The 14630-nt window shown below is 44.7% G+C and overlaps 1 protein-coding gene across 1 annotated transcript in view; it reads left to right on the top strand.

Moving 5' to 3' along the window:
* Positions 1-7069, top strand: part of LOC122924441 (adhesion G protein-coupled receptor A3-like) — a 205872-nt gene extending 198803 nt beyond the window's left edge. The window contains exons 9-10 of the mRNA XM_044275537.1: positions 4545-4746; positions 6966-7069. Of these exons, the coding sequence (XP_044131472.1) occupies positions 4545-4746; positions 6966-7069 (306 nt within the window). The remainder of the gene's footprint in view (positions 1-4544; positions 4747-6965) is intronic.
* The last annotated feature ends 7561 nt before the right edge of the window (positions 7070-14630 follow it).

The following is a 14630-nucleotide window of genomic DNA, read 5'->3' as shown; positions in this document are numbered from 1 at the left end:
CATACTAGTAATCATGTTCCCCATAGACCCCCAGTAGTAATAAAGCCCATCATAATGCCACCCAGTAGTAATAATTCACCTTATAATGTGTCAGTGCAAAAAATACCACATTTTAATGCCCCCCAGTTGAGGTAATGTCCTCATAGTGCCCCCATAATGTGCCAGTAGAAAATACCCCTATATAGTGCCCAGAGTAAATGCCCCATAGTGCTCCTCTCCCCCCTTCTTCCTAGTGCTCACCATAATGTACCAGTAGAGGCAGATGAGGTTTAAGGCAGATGAGGTTTAACACTGATAAATGTAAAGTTATGCACATGGGAAGGAAAAATGCAAGTCACCCGTACATACTAAATGGTAAAACACTCGGTAACACTGACATGGAAAAGGATCTAGGAATTTTAATAAACAGCAAACTAAGCTGCAAAAACCAGTGTCAGACAGCTGCTGCCAAGGCCAACAAGATAATGGGTTGCATCAGAAGGGGCATAGTTGCCCGTGATAAGAACATAGTCCTACCACTTTACAAATCATTAGTCAGACCACACATGGAGTATTGTGTACAGTTCTGGGCTCCTGTGAACAAGGCAGACATAGCAGAGCTGGAGAGGGTCCAGAGGAGGGCATCTAAAGTAATAACTGGAATGGGGCAACTACAGTACCCTGAAAGATTATCAAAATTAGGGTTATTCACTTTAGAAAAAAGACGACTGAGGGGAGATCTAATTAATATGTATAAATATATCAGGGGTCAGTACAGAGATCTATCCCATCATCTACTTATCCCCATGACTGTGACTGTGACGAGGGGACATCCTCTGCGTCTGGAGGAAAGAAGGTTTGTACACAAACATAGAAGAGGATTCTTTACGGTAAGAGCAGTGAGACTATGGAACTCTCTGCCTGAGGAGGTGGTGATGGTGAGTTCACTAAAAGAGTGTAATAGGGGACAGGATGTATTTCTGGAGTGTAATAATATTACAGGCTATAGCTACTAGAGAGGGATCGTTGATCCAGGGAGTTATTCTGATTGCCTGATTGGAGTCGGGAAGGATTTTTTTATTCCCCTAAAGTGGAGAAAATTGGCTTCTACCTCACAGGTTTTTTTTTTTTTGCCTTCCTCTGGATCAACTTGCAGGATAACAGGCCGAACTTGATGGACAAATGTCTTTTTTCGGCCTTATGTACTATGTTATGTTACTATGTTACTATAAAATGCCCCATATATAGTGCCCCAGTAGATGTCCTCGGTGTCCCCCATAATTTGCAAGTATAAAATACCCCTTCTTAGTGCCCCCCATAGAGGAGCCCATAGTACTCCTCTCTCCCCCTTCCCCATAGTACCCACCATAATGTCCCCTAGTATAAAATACCCCTATACAGAGCCCCCCATATAAAATACCCCTTCTTTGTGGCCTCAGTAGAAGACCCCATAGTGTTTCTCTCTCCCCCCTTCCCCATATAAAATACCCCTTCTTTGTGGCCTCAGTAGATGCCCCCATAGTGCCCCCAATAATGTGCCATTAAGAAGTGCCCCCATAGTGCCACCCAATAATGTGCCAGTAAAAGTGCCATCAATAATGTGCCAGTAAGAAGTGCCCCATAGATGCCCCCAGAGTGCTCCCAATAATGTGCCAGTAATATGTGCACCCATAGATGCCCCCCAATAATGTGCCAGTAACAAGTGCCCCCATGGATGCCCCCCAATCATGTGCCAATAACAAGTGCCCCCATAGATGCCCCCCAGTAATGTGCCAGTAACAAGTGCCCCCATAGATGCCCCTAATCATGTGCCAGTAACAAGTGCCCTCATGAATGCCCCCCAATCATGTGCCAGTAACAAGTGCCCCCATAGATGCCCCCCAATTATGTGCCATACATATTGGGACATCAACACAATTCTAAAATTTTTGGCTCTATACACCACCACAATGGATTTCAAATGAAACAAACAAGATGTGCTTTAACTGCAGAATGTCAGCTTTAATTTGAGGGTATTTACATCCAATCAGGTGAACGGTGTAGGAATTACAACAGTTTGCATATGTGCCTCCCACTTGTTAAGGGACCAAAAGTAATGGGACAATTGGCTTCTCAGCTGTTCCATGGCCAGGTGTGTGTTATTCCCTCATTATCACAATCACAATGAGCAGATAAAAGGTCCAGAGTTCATTTATAGTGTGCTATTTGCATTTGGAATCTGTTTCTGTCAACTCTCAAGATGATATCCAAAGAGCTGTCACTATCAGTGAAGCCATCATTAGGCTGAAAAAACAAAACAAACCCATCAGAGAGATAGCAAACACATTAGGCAAGGCCAAAACAACTGTTTGGAACATTCTTAAAAAGAAGGAACGCATTGGTGAGCTCAGCAACACCAAACGAACCGAAAGACCACGGAAAACAACTGTGGTGGATGACCGAAGAATTATTTCCCTGATGAAGAAGACACCCTTCACAACAGTTGGCCAGATCAATAACACGCTCCAGGAGGTAGGTGTATGTGTGTCAAAGTCAACAATCAAGAGAAGACTTCACTAGAGTGAATACAGAGGGTTCACCACAAGATGTAAACCATTGGTGAGCCTCAAAAACAGGAAGGCCAGATTAGAGTTTGCCAAACTACATCTAAAAAAGGCTTCACAGTTCTGGAACAACATCCTATGGACAAACGAGACCAAGATCAACTTATACCATAGTGATGGGAAGAAAATAGTATGGAGAAAGGAACTGCTCATGAATCTAAGCATACCACCTCATCAGTGAAGCATGGTGGTGGTATTGTCATGGCGTGGGCATGTATGGCTGCCAATGGAACTGGTTCTCTTGTATTTATTGGTGATGTGACTGCTGACAAAAGCAGCAGGATGAATTCTGAAGTGTTTCGGGAAATATTATCTGCTCATATTCAGCCAAATGCTTCAAAACTCATTGGACGACGCTTTTGTCACCACCAGACATCTGAGAAGCTCTGACAGATGCCTTTCAGAACCTCCTTGAGCTTCCTTTTTGTTTTGCTTTCATTTTCTCATCTCGTTAGCCTCTCTCAGCTGACATGTAGTTGCACTGATTGCATCCCTTTAAATCCCTTCCCAGACTGCTTCACTTCGCGGTTTATATTCCTTCCTGGAGTGTGTGCATGCTGATCCTACTTCTGAATCTTCTACAGATAACTTTTGTTCATTCATTTGTGTTTTTCTGTTTGCTGGATCCCAGGTGACCCTGCCTCCCTCCGTATCAAGTGTAGGGAGCCGGTGGTCGTGTCCCCTCACTATTATAGGGTGCTCAGGTGTTATACAGTCGAGGTACGAGGATATGCGATCATCTACCATTGGGATTTTCGCAAAGGCTGAGCAGTCAAGTAGAGTGCCAGGTCTGTTGCAGGGCTCTCCCTTTTGTTCCTTAGTTTTGGATCCAGTCAGTCGGATATTCATTTTGTGTCTTCTAGTTTCCTGTACACCTTCTGTGACATTTTTACAGTGTAGATGGACAATGACCCAAAACATACTGCAAAAGCAACCAAAGAGTTTTTTTAAGGGAAAGAAGTGGAATGTTATGCAATGGCCAAGTCAATCACCTGACCTGAATCCGACTGAGCATGCATTTCACTTGCTGAGAACAAAACTGAAGGGAAAATGCCCCAAGAACAAGCAGGAACTGAAGACAGTTGCAGTAGAGGCCTGGAAGAGCATCACCAGGGATGAAACCCAGCGTCTGGTGATGTCTATGCGTTCCAGACTTCAGGCTGTAATTGACTGCAAAGGATTTGCAACCAAGTATTAAAAAGTGAAAGTTTGATTTATTATTATTATTATTATTATTATTATTGTTATGTCATATTACTTTTGGCCCCTTAACAAGTGGGAGGCACATATGCAAACTGTTGTAATTCCTACACCGTTCACCTGATTTGGATGTAAATACCCTCAAATTAAAGCTGACAGTCTGCAGTTAAAGGGAACCTGTCACCAGGATTTTGTGTATAGAGCTGAGGACATGGCCTGCTAGATCGCCGCTAGCACATCGGCAATAGCCAGTCCCCATAGCTCTGTGTGCTTTTATTGTGTAAAAAAAACTGATTTTATATATATGCAAATTAACCTGAGATGAGTCCTGTCCCTGACTCATCTCACGTACAGGACTCATCTCAGGTTAATTTGCATATGTATCAAATAGTTTTTTTACACAATAACAGCACACAGAGCTATGGGGACTGGGTATTGCGGATGTGCTAGCGGCCATCTAGCAACCCATGTCCTCAGCTCTATAAACAATATCCCGGTGACAGGTTCCCTTTAAAGCACATCTTGTTTGTTTCATTTCAAATCCATTGTGGTGGTGTATAGAGCCAAAAATTTAAGAATTGTGTCTGTCCCAATATTTATGGACCTATTAAAGAGTGTCAGGCTAAGGCTGCAGCCCTGTCTGACCCCTAGGGCCTGCTGGAAATAAGCCGTCCTCTTTCCGTTCACCTTCACGCTGCATTGGTTACTGGTGTATGAGCTCTTGATGACGTCATACGTTCTCCCTCCTATTCCGCTCTCCAGAAGTTTCAGGAACAGGCCCGGGTGCCACACCGAGTCCAACGCCTTCTTAAAGTCCACAAAACAGGCAAATATTTAGCAACATTTGGTATCGTGGACGTGTGTCTTGATGAGGCTGTGCAGGGTATAGATATGGTCAATGGTGTGGTGGTTTGGCATGAACCCAGCTTGGCTTTTGCTGAGAACCTCATGCTGTGTGAGAAAGGTGAGTATTCTTTTATTGATGATGCTGTTGAACAGTTTCCCCAGAGTGCTGCTGACGCAGATCCCTCTGTAATTGGCTGGATCATCTATCTATCTATCTATCTATCTATCTATCTATCTATCTATCTATCTATCTATCTATCTATCCATCCTGAGTGCACTGACTGCTTAATTCTGGTACTCACAGAACTAACAAAGCAAAATTCATTATATATAATCAAGTAGACTCTCCCAGGACAGAATATATTTAAAGGGGTTGTCCCATGTGGGACATTGGGGTCATATCTCTAGAATATGCCCCCAATGCCTAATTGGTGCGAGTCCCACCTCTGGCACCTACATCTGTATCTAACACAGAGCCCGCAAAGTGCCAGAGGGCGCACCGCTCACGCACTTCTATGGTGCTTATGGAAATAGCTGAGCCAGTGCAATTTTCAGGAGTCCCGTAGAAATTAATGGAGGCCAGCCGCGCATGCACTGTGTGCCCTCAAGCACTTTGCTGACTCTGTTCTAGAGGCAGGTGTGGGTCCCAATAGTGGGACCCGCATGTTAAGGGAAATATTAAATATAGATTTTGGGGACTACCAATAATTAATATTCTTAAATAGGCGCGAGTCGTCTAGTGGTGCATCCGCCTATTTATACCTTAAATACTAACACACTCTGATTGCCTTACTCTATACTAAACTACCTGCGACTATTACTGCGGCGCCTAATACAACAAAAAGACTACACGCTGTGCTTAAAGAAAAGGTATTTATTAACACACTACACGTCTACAGTCTAATTATTGCTTATAATTATATATCTATATCAATGGAATAGATATATATATATTTATAGCAGCACACAGTAATATATATAATAGCACTATAATACACAGTATTAATAAACACAATACAAACCTAACTACACTACACAATACACAATTCCCATTCCACCCCACACACTATCTATACATTACACTTACATACACACATACAAATATCAACAGCAACTCACCCTCCTGACACTATATTGTCCCTATGGGGATAACAAGGGGTAACTAGAATAGACAGGGCAGCAGAGCAAGGGTTAACAGAGAGTTGGCACTGCAAGGATCAGGGCAATGCAGTGCAGGGGTATAGGCTGGGGTCTGTAGGGGTTAATGCTGCAGGGATATGGGACAGCAGGGGTTAGATGGGTTCTAAGGGGTTAATGCAGGGGTGTATAGGGCAGGACAGTGGGCGGCAGGGATTATTATTATTATTAAAGCGCCATTCATTCCATAGCGCTGTACATGTGATAAGGGGGGCACATACATAATACAGACAATTGCACTAATCATAAACAAGACGGGTTACAAACTGGTACAGAAGGAGAGAGGACCCTGCCCGTGAGGGCTTACAATCTACGTGGTATGGGAGAAGGACACAGTGGTACAGAAGGAGAGACGTCCCTGCCCGTGAGGGCTTACAATCTACATAGTATGGGAGAAGGACACAGTAGGTGCGGGTGAAGCTGGTCATGGCGGTATAGAGGCAGCAGGGTCACTGGTTGTAGGCTTGTCTGAAGAGGTGGGTTTTCAGGTTTCTTTTGAAGGATTCCACTGTAGGTGAGAGTCTGATATGCTGTGGTAGCGAGTTCCAGAGTATAGGGGATGCACGGGAGAAATCTTGGAGGCGATTGTGGGAAGAGGTGATAAGAGGAGAGAAAGAGGTATTGTGAGGATCGGAGTTTGCGTGTGGGGATGTATCGGGAAAGTAGCTCAGAGATGTAGGGAGGGAACAGGTTGTGGACAGCCTTGTATGTATTTGTTAGTATTTTGACCTGAATTCGCTGGGCAATGGGGGGCCAGTGAAGGGATTGGCAGTGGGGAGAGGCAGAGGAGTAATAGGGTGAGAGGTGGATTAGTCGTGCAGCAGAGTTGAGGATAGATTGGAGGGGTGCGAGAGTGCTAGATGGAAGGCCACAGAGGAGAGTGTTGCAGTAGTCTAGGCGGGAGATGATGAGGGCATGTACAAGCTTTTTGCATATTGGGAGTATTAGGGGTTAATACAGTAGGGGCTGGGGAGGTGTATCAGGGGTTCATTGGTGGTATAGGGGTAAATATGGGAACCAAAGGGTTAAACGTTGGTGGTATAGGGGTTGATGATACTTAGCCACCCAGGGGTTAATGCTAGTTTCCAGGGGTATTGCTCATTGTAGGGGATTATCCTCGCTATGATGCTCGTCTCGCAGGGGTTGATTCTCGTATTGGGCTGCTGGCTCAACTGCTGAGCGTCTCACGGCCGGGGTATTTGTCTTCCCGCGCTCAGCCCAGTCCACGTGGGCTGACGCGGTGATATGACATCACCGCTCCAGCCCACACGTCCTGGCGCGCGCTTCTAGACGCTGGATCCTTTGATCCTCCCGCCTGTGAAGATAATGCTTACCTCTGGTGCTGTTATTACGGTGCCGGAGGTAAGCAGCACACAGGGGCATGGGAACTCTTTGTTCCCTTGTCCCTGTTATGCATAACATCTCCAGCACTGCCGGAGATGTTAACAAAGGGCAGAGGATCTTTATTGATCCTCTGTCCTTTGAAGAGGCAGAAACTGGACATAATTGTCCAGTTGTCTGCCTCTCCCTCCTGCAGGCTTATTCCAGGAAGGTGGGGGGGGGGCATCCATGGGGGATCTTCTGGCCACATTTTATGTTTCAATCATTTTTATTGAATTTTGTGAGTAAGTCAATCACAATAACACAGTTGCCAACAATCTGGCATCAGGAAAAGACAAAACTAGATAACATCATTGTTAATATAAGCCTCAAGTTACAAGAGAGGTAAGTATAAGCAATGCAACTGTGTACGCAATTCTCATCAATGTAGAATAATGGATATTCACATAAGAGATAATAAACAGAACATTGAACAGTTATAACTTTAATAACATCACTACTAGTCATACATGTCGTCCTGGTTTGTTGCAGTATTTATTGGGGAGACAACAGGCCTAAAGTCTAGTGGAACTTTCCCGACCTCTGGTCCCTATGTGCCATCAATTTTTCAAAGATACTGTTTTGTTGCACCCGGGTGATAATCTCAGAGAGGGACGGGATCTCTGTTGATTTCCAGTATCTCATAATATTTAGCTTGGTGGCTATGAATAAGTGAGCTATAGGGATCCTGTGGGAGTTAGGGATGAACATGCATAACAATGCATATTCTGCTAAATTTGGATGCCAGATCAAATACGCTATTCCATAAATTTGTAAGCCTGGGACAGGACCATAGCGTGTGCAAGAGTGTACCTTTGGCTCCGAAATGGCGCCAACATAAGTTGGAAGTTCCAGGGAATATTTTGCTCAGTCTGTCTGGAGTCGGGTACCACCTCAAACATGTTTTCATAGCTGCTTCATATAAGTTAGTCCTTATGAAGGTAGCCAAAATGAATCTTAGGGCTGGTATCCAGCTGGAGATTGGGATCTGATTGTTGAGTTCCCTGTCCCAAGCTAAAAATGGAGTCGATTTTTGGAAGGTAGGCTTGTCTCCCAGGCTCAAGTATAATACTCTGAGACTCGGGTGTTTTGGGGGTACAATTGGGGATCCCCATAGCTCAAACAATTGTTGATTCGCTGTTAGTGCGTACGGGTTCTGGGACTGTAAAAGGTGGCGTATTTGCAGGTATTTGTAAAAATTTGTGCGTGGAAGGTCAAATTCCTGTTGGAGTTCTATAAACGGTCTAATCTGACCCATGTTATACAGTTGTGATATCCAAAGAAGGCCACGGGCCCTCCAAGAGGCGAGGTTTTTGTCGGGGAGTCTCAGTTCTAGCAGGTGCAGGAGGGACACAGAGAGTGCGTTAATGGTCGCCTGTGCACTCCTGTTGTGGAATATACGCCAATGGTTTATGGCACTATCTAAAAGGTAAGGAAGGTTGGGGAGTTCGGTTGAGGACGAATTTAGACAGTCAATTAAGAGTGATCTTAAATGTTTCGGATGTGCCAGGAAGGATTCCATCTGGATCCATGGGACAAAGGTGTCACCCGTCCACCAACCAAAGAGGAGGTTAACCTGTGTCACCAAGAAGTAATCTTCTATCTTTGGTAGGCCGAGTCCCCCTCCTCGTTTGGTTTTGTATAGTATGGATGGAGCTGTTCTTGGCTTACATCCCGCCCAAACAAAGGAGTTGAGAAGGCCTTGTGCTTTTTCAAAGAAGTGAGAGGGCACTTTGATGGGGACCGTGCAAAAAATGAACAGGAGCTTAGGCAGAGTCATCATCTGGAAGGTCGCAATGCGTCCCACCCAGGATATCTCATATTTGCCATAGGTAGAGAAATCTTCCTTAATAGTGTATAAGAGGGGGATGTAGTTATGTTGGAGTAGTAAAGGGATAGATGAGGTAATATTAATACCCAGGTATTTGATATATGTGGATTGCCAGTCCAGTCGGAATTTAGACTGTAGATGAGCCAGTTGTTGTGTTGGAATGTTAAAGGGGAGGAGTTGAGATTAGTTTTTATTCATCTTATAGTATGATAGGTGCTCAAATTGTTCTATGAGTAGTATAGCATTTTCCAATGATGTCTGAGGAGAGGATAGAGATAGAAGGATGTCATCTGCATAGAGAGATATGTGCTGTTGTTTATTCCCAAAGTTAATGCCCATAATGTCAGGATGTATTCTAATGGCCTGTGCCAGGGGTTCAATGGCTAAAACAAAGATAAGTGGAGACAACGGGCAACCTTGGCGGGTTCCGTTAGTGATTGGGAAACTAGATGACACTGCTCCGTTTACAAAAACTTTCGCTGATGGGACCGAATATAATGCTCCAATGGCTGTGATCAGGGTCTCCTCCAGGCCTAGCTCCCTAAGGACCGAGAAGGCATACATCCAATTAAGGCGGTCAAACGCCTTCTCCGCGTCTAACACGATCATAAACGCTGGGGTCTTGTGTCGTACAATATGGTCTAAAATGTTCAGAGCCCTCCTTGTGTTATCTGTAAGTTGTCTCCCCTTAACAAATCCCACTTGGTCTATATTCACTAATAATGGAAGTATTTTTGAGAGCCTGTTGGCAAGTGCTTTGGCATATATTTTAACGTCTGAGTTCAGGAGAGATATGGGTCTAAAGTTTTGGGGTTTGTCTTGTGATTTACCAGGTTTCGGCAGGGTTACAATGGTGGCAGCTAACATCTCTGGGGGAAAAGATCCCTCAGAATACGCATGTGAGAGCACTGCCATCAAGTGGGGGATAAGACCAGGGGTAAAGGTTTTATAGTAAGCGTTGGAAAGGCCGTCAGGGCCCGGGGACTTGTGCAGAGGTAGAGAGGAGATAATTTGAGATATTTCAGTTGTCGTAAATGGAATAGCTAGGGCTTCTTGTTGTTGTGTATTCAATGTTGGGAGGTGAAGGGAGGTTAGGAAGGTGTTAATTTCCTCTGGTGTTGCTCGATAAATTTGTTGAGATCTGTCCAGATTGTATAATGAGGAATAATATTCCATGAACTGGTTGGCAATATCTTTAGGGTTAGAAACTTTGCTTTTGTTATCTGAGTGAAGTAGGAAAGGAATCCTAGATTTAATTGACCTTTGTTTGATCCTATTGGCCAGTAATTTACCCGCTTTATTGTTTTGGGAGTAATAACGGGCTCTAATTGAGGTGAGTTGCTTTTCATACCTGTGGAGTAGACACTTTTTGAGTTGCAATCTCAGGGAATTAATTTGCGACTTGCGCTCCTCTGTAAAGAGAGATTTGTTCAAGGTTTCCAAAGTGGATAATGTGGATGTAATGGTATCTATGTGTTGTTCTCGCTCCTTTTTCGCCCAATGACCTATTTTGATAAAGATAGCCCTAATAAATGCCTTATGGGCGTTCCAGAATGTAAAAGGGATGGACACAGAGCCCACATTTAATGAGAAGTATTCTAATAGCTCTTTCTCAATAGCAGACTTATAAGTGGGGTGAGACAATAAATAGTCATTGCAGCGCCACATAGTATCTCTGACGTTATAAGTTTCTGTGATAGACAAAGATATGGCGGCATGGTCTGACCATTTGATAGATTCAATAGTGGATTTGGAAGCTAATTGTAAAAGAGATCTGCCCAAGAGAAAGAGGTCAATACGCGAGTATGTGTTGTGTACAGAAGAACAAAAGGAGAAATCGCGTTCCTGGAGATGATGGATCCTCCATATATCATAAAGTTCTTCCCTATGCAACAGGGGACCCAGGGCTCCGCCTCAAATTCTGGAGGGGGCTGTGGAGTCCACCTCCGCATCAGGGACCGCATTACAATCCCCACATAGCAAAACATGACCTTGTTTCATCTTATTCGTTTTAGCCATAATTTTGTTGAAGAATCGTAATTGATGCTTGTTGGGTGCGTAGGCCACAACTACTGTGTATGTGATATTGTTTATATTACATACCTGGATAATGAACCTCCCATGCGGGTCAACTGTAGATAAAATTGGCTGATAAGCGATAGAAGCTTTGAAAGCTAACACCACTCCTCTCTGTTTTTTGTGATAGTGGGACTGGATAATGTGAGGGAATAGGCGGTGAGTCACTCTATGTGCATCCTGAGCGATGATATGCGACTCCTGGATACACATAATGTCTGCATTTAATTGGATGGCCTCTTTCCACATATAAGAGCGTTTTTGTGGGCTATTGAGGCCCCTAACATTAAGGGACATTACTTTAATCACCATTATGGTTGGATTAAAGTGCTATACTGCATGGGGAGTACAATAGTGGTAGCCCTGCAACCCCATTGAATGGGAGACACTTACAAGAGAACCGCAGTAGTCAATAATATCAAATTTCTTGTATGACCTAGTAGTAAAACCACATAGTAAGGAAGAAAAACCAGGGGTTAAACAAAAAAACAAGGTTCTTATCTGCTGAATCAGATGTTTAGATGATAATAGACTTGAATCTATCATCCTAGCCACGGACGACTGTTGTGGGGGAACAGAGTCCATGTTGGTGCCGCTGGTCAGCGTGTCACTCTCCGGCACTGTTAGGAAGTCGATTCAGTCAGTGTTTGGTCCCTCGATGAGCGCTAATGGTGCGCCATTACGATTCTAGAGGTTGCAGTGGATGCTTACTGAATGTGGGTGTATCTGCAACCAAAATGTTCCATGATTCCAGTAACTTTTTACCCTCCTCCACTGTATTAATGATGTAGTGTTTTCCCTCTTGCTGCAGCAGAATTTTCACCGGGAAGCCCCTTTTGTATGCCATTTTGTGCTCTCTCAGAGCCACAGTAATTGGGGCTAGCATCCGGCGTTGCCGCAAGGTTGCCGTCGACAGGTCTCTGTACAGTTTTGCCATTTGATAGGGTGCCGGTAGTTCTGGCATTTGCCTTGCTGCAGCTAGGGCAGCTTCTTTTAGGTGGTAAAAATGTAAGCGTGCTAGAGTGTCTCTAGGCGTAGAGTCGGGCAGATGGCGGGGCTTTGGAATTCTGTGAGCCCTATCTATTGTAAAGTCCATAGCGGAGCAGGAGGGAAGAAGTTGTTTAAAAAGGGCTTGCAGGTATGGAGTCAGCGCAGATGGGCTGATGTCTTCTGGTATCCCTCTGAACTTTATATTGTTCCACCTTCAGCGGTCTTCCAGATCCATAAGCTTAGCCTTGATAGCGTCCATATCTGTTTTCACCTCCTCATGGGAATCTATGAGCTGATTATGCGACGAGGCGAATTCGCCCATTTTGGTTTCGATATGGGCCACACGTGACTCTGTCTCCGCAATAGATAGTTTCAACGGGGTGAGTAAAGATATAAAGTCCTTATGCAGGGCAGAGCTGAATGCCATCAGCATATTTTTCATAAGGTTCCCTGAAGCAGGTTGATCTGAGGTAGGGAGGTGTTGGAGGACACTGGCCAGGTGGTCAGGGCGGCCTAATTCCCAGTCTGGGCCTACCTCAAGTGGGTCATCCCCCTGGAACTGCGGTTTCTGCTTAGCAGGGCTCCTGGTGTCCAGAATGTGCGATGCCGCGGGTGAATTGCGCACCCTGGTGGGGTGTTCGCCGAGTTCCGCTGCGGCAATGGAGGAGAGCCAGCGTACGGGAGGGATTGATGTCGCGGGGAGCTAGTGTCTCAGTGCGTCCGGAGCGGAGGCACTGGAGTATGCTGAGAAGATGGCGGAGGTGCGTCAGAGTTCGTGCCCTCTGCCCCTGCATCGAAGTAGAACTCCAGCTTCCCCTGCTTCTGAGGCATTCTTTTTCCTCGGGGCATCTTGCCGGAGTTCGGGGTCTGGAACAGAGGTATGCGGGGTGCTGTGTGTCGAGGGACCTCGCTATTTCGCTCGCTTGGTGCCGGAGCTCGAGGTTCAAGTGGCCATTCCGTTCGGCAGCCAAGCCACGTCCCCTTCTGGCCCCATTTTAACCCTATATATATATTAATAGATGCTTGGGGCACATCCATAAATATACACTCACCAAAATAATTATTAGGAACACCATACTAATACGGTGTTGGACCCCCTTTTGCCTTTAGAACTGCCTTAATTCTACGTGGCATTGATTCAACAAGGTGCTGATAGCATTCTTTAGAAATGTTGGCCCATATTGATAGGATAGCATCTTGCAGTTGATGGAGATTTGAGGGATGCACATCCAGGGCACGAAGCTCCCATTCCACCACATCCCAAAGATGCTCTATTGGGTTGAGATCTGGTGACTGTTGGGGCCATTTTAGTACAGTGAACTCATTGTCATGTTCAAGAAACCAATTTGAAATGATTCGAGCTTTGTGACATGGTGCATTATCCTGCTGGAAGTAGCCATCAGAGGATGGGTACATGGTGGTCATGAAGGGATGGACATGGTCAGAAACAATGCTCAGGTAGCCCGTGGCATTTAAACGATGGCCAATTGGCACTAAGGGGCCTAAAGTGTGCCCAGAAAACATCCCCCACACCATTACACCACCACCACCAGCCTGCAGAGTGGTAACAAGGCATGATGGATACATGTTCTCATTCTGTTTACGCCAAATTCGGATTCTACCATTTGAATGTCTCAACAGAAATCGAGACTCATCAGACCAGGCAACATTTTTCCAGTCTTCAACAGTCCAATTTTGGTGAGCTCGTGCAAATTGTAGCCTCTTTTTCCTATTTGTAGTGGAGATGAGTGGTACCCGGTGGGGTCTTCTGCTGTTGTAGCCCATCCGCCTCAAGGTTGTGCGTGTTGTGGCTTCACAAATGCTTTGCTGCATACCTCGGTTGTAACGAGTGGTTATTTCAGTCAACGTTGCTCTTCTATCAGCTTGAATCAGTCGGCCCATTCTCCTCTGACCTCTAGCATCAACAAGGCATTTTCGCCCACAGGACTGCCGCATACTGGATGTTTTTCCCTTTTCACACCATTCTTTGTAAACCCTAGAAATGGTTGTGCGTGAAAATCCCAGTAACTGAGCAGATTGTGAAATACTCAGACCGGCCCGTCTGGCACCAACAACCATGCCACGCTCAAAATTGCTTAAATCACCTTTCTTTCCCATTCTGACATTCAGTTTGGAGTTCAGGAGATTGTCTTGACCAGGACCACAACCCTACATGCACTGAAGCAACTGCCATGTGATTGGTTGACTAGATAATCACATTAATGAGAAATAGAACAGGTGTTCCTAATAATTCTTTAGGTGAGTGTATATATATACATATATAGATATACATAAAAAACTGGGGATCTGAATGGGCAGCAATAAGCCCACTTACACATAAATAATATATACATAGAGATGTATGCTGACAAGGGGGCATACATACATCTCTATGTATATACATACACCACCTGGACAGGCCTATGCAAAAGGAGTAATATATATATACATATATATTTAAATATAAGACTTCCCTCAACACCGCATCTATAAGACATTGGAGCATATCCTAGTGATATGACCCCAAT

The sequence above is a fragment of the Bufo gargarizans genome, chromosome 1 (assembly GCF_014858855.1).
Source record: "Bufo gargarizans isolate SCDJY-AF-19 chromosome 1, ASM1485885v1, whole genome shotgun sequence".
NCBI classification, from domain to species: domain Eukaryota; kingdom Metazoa; phylum Chordata; class Amphibia; order Anura; family Bufonidae; genus Bufo; species Bufo gargarizans.
This window is presented reverse-complemented; position numbering and strand designations above follow the sequence as displayed.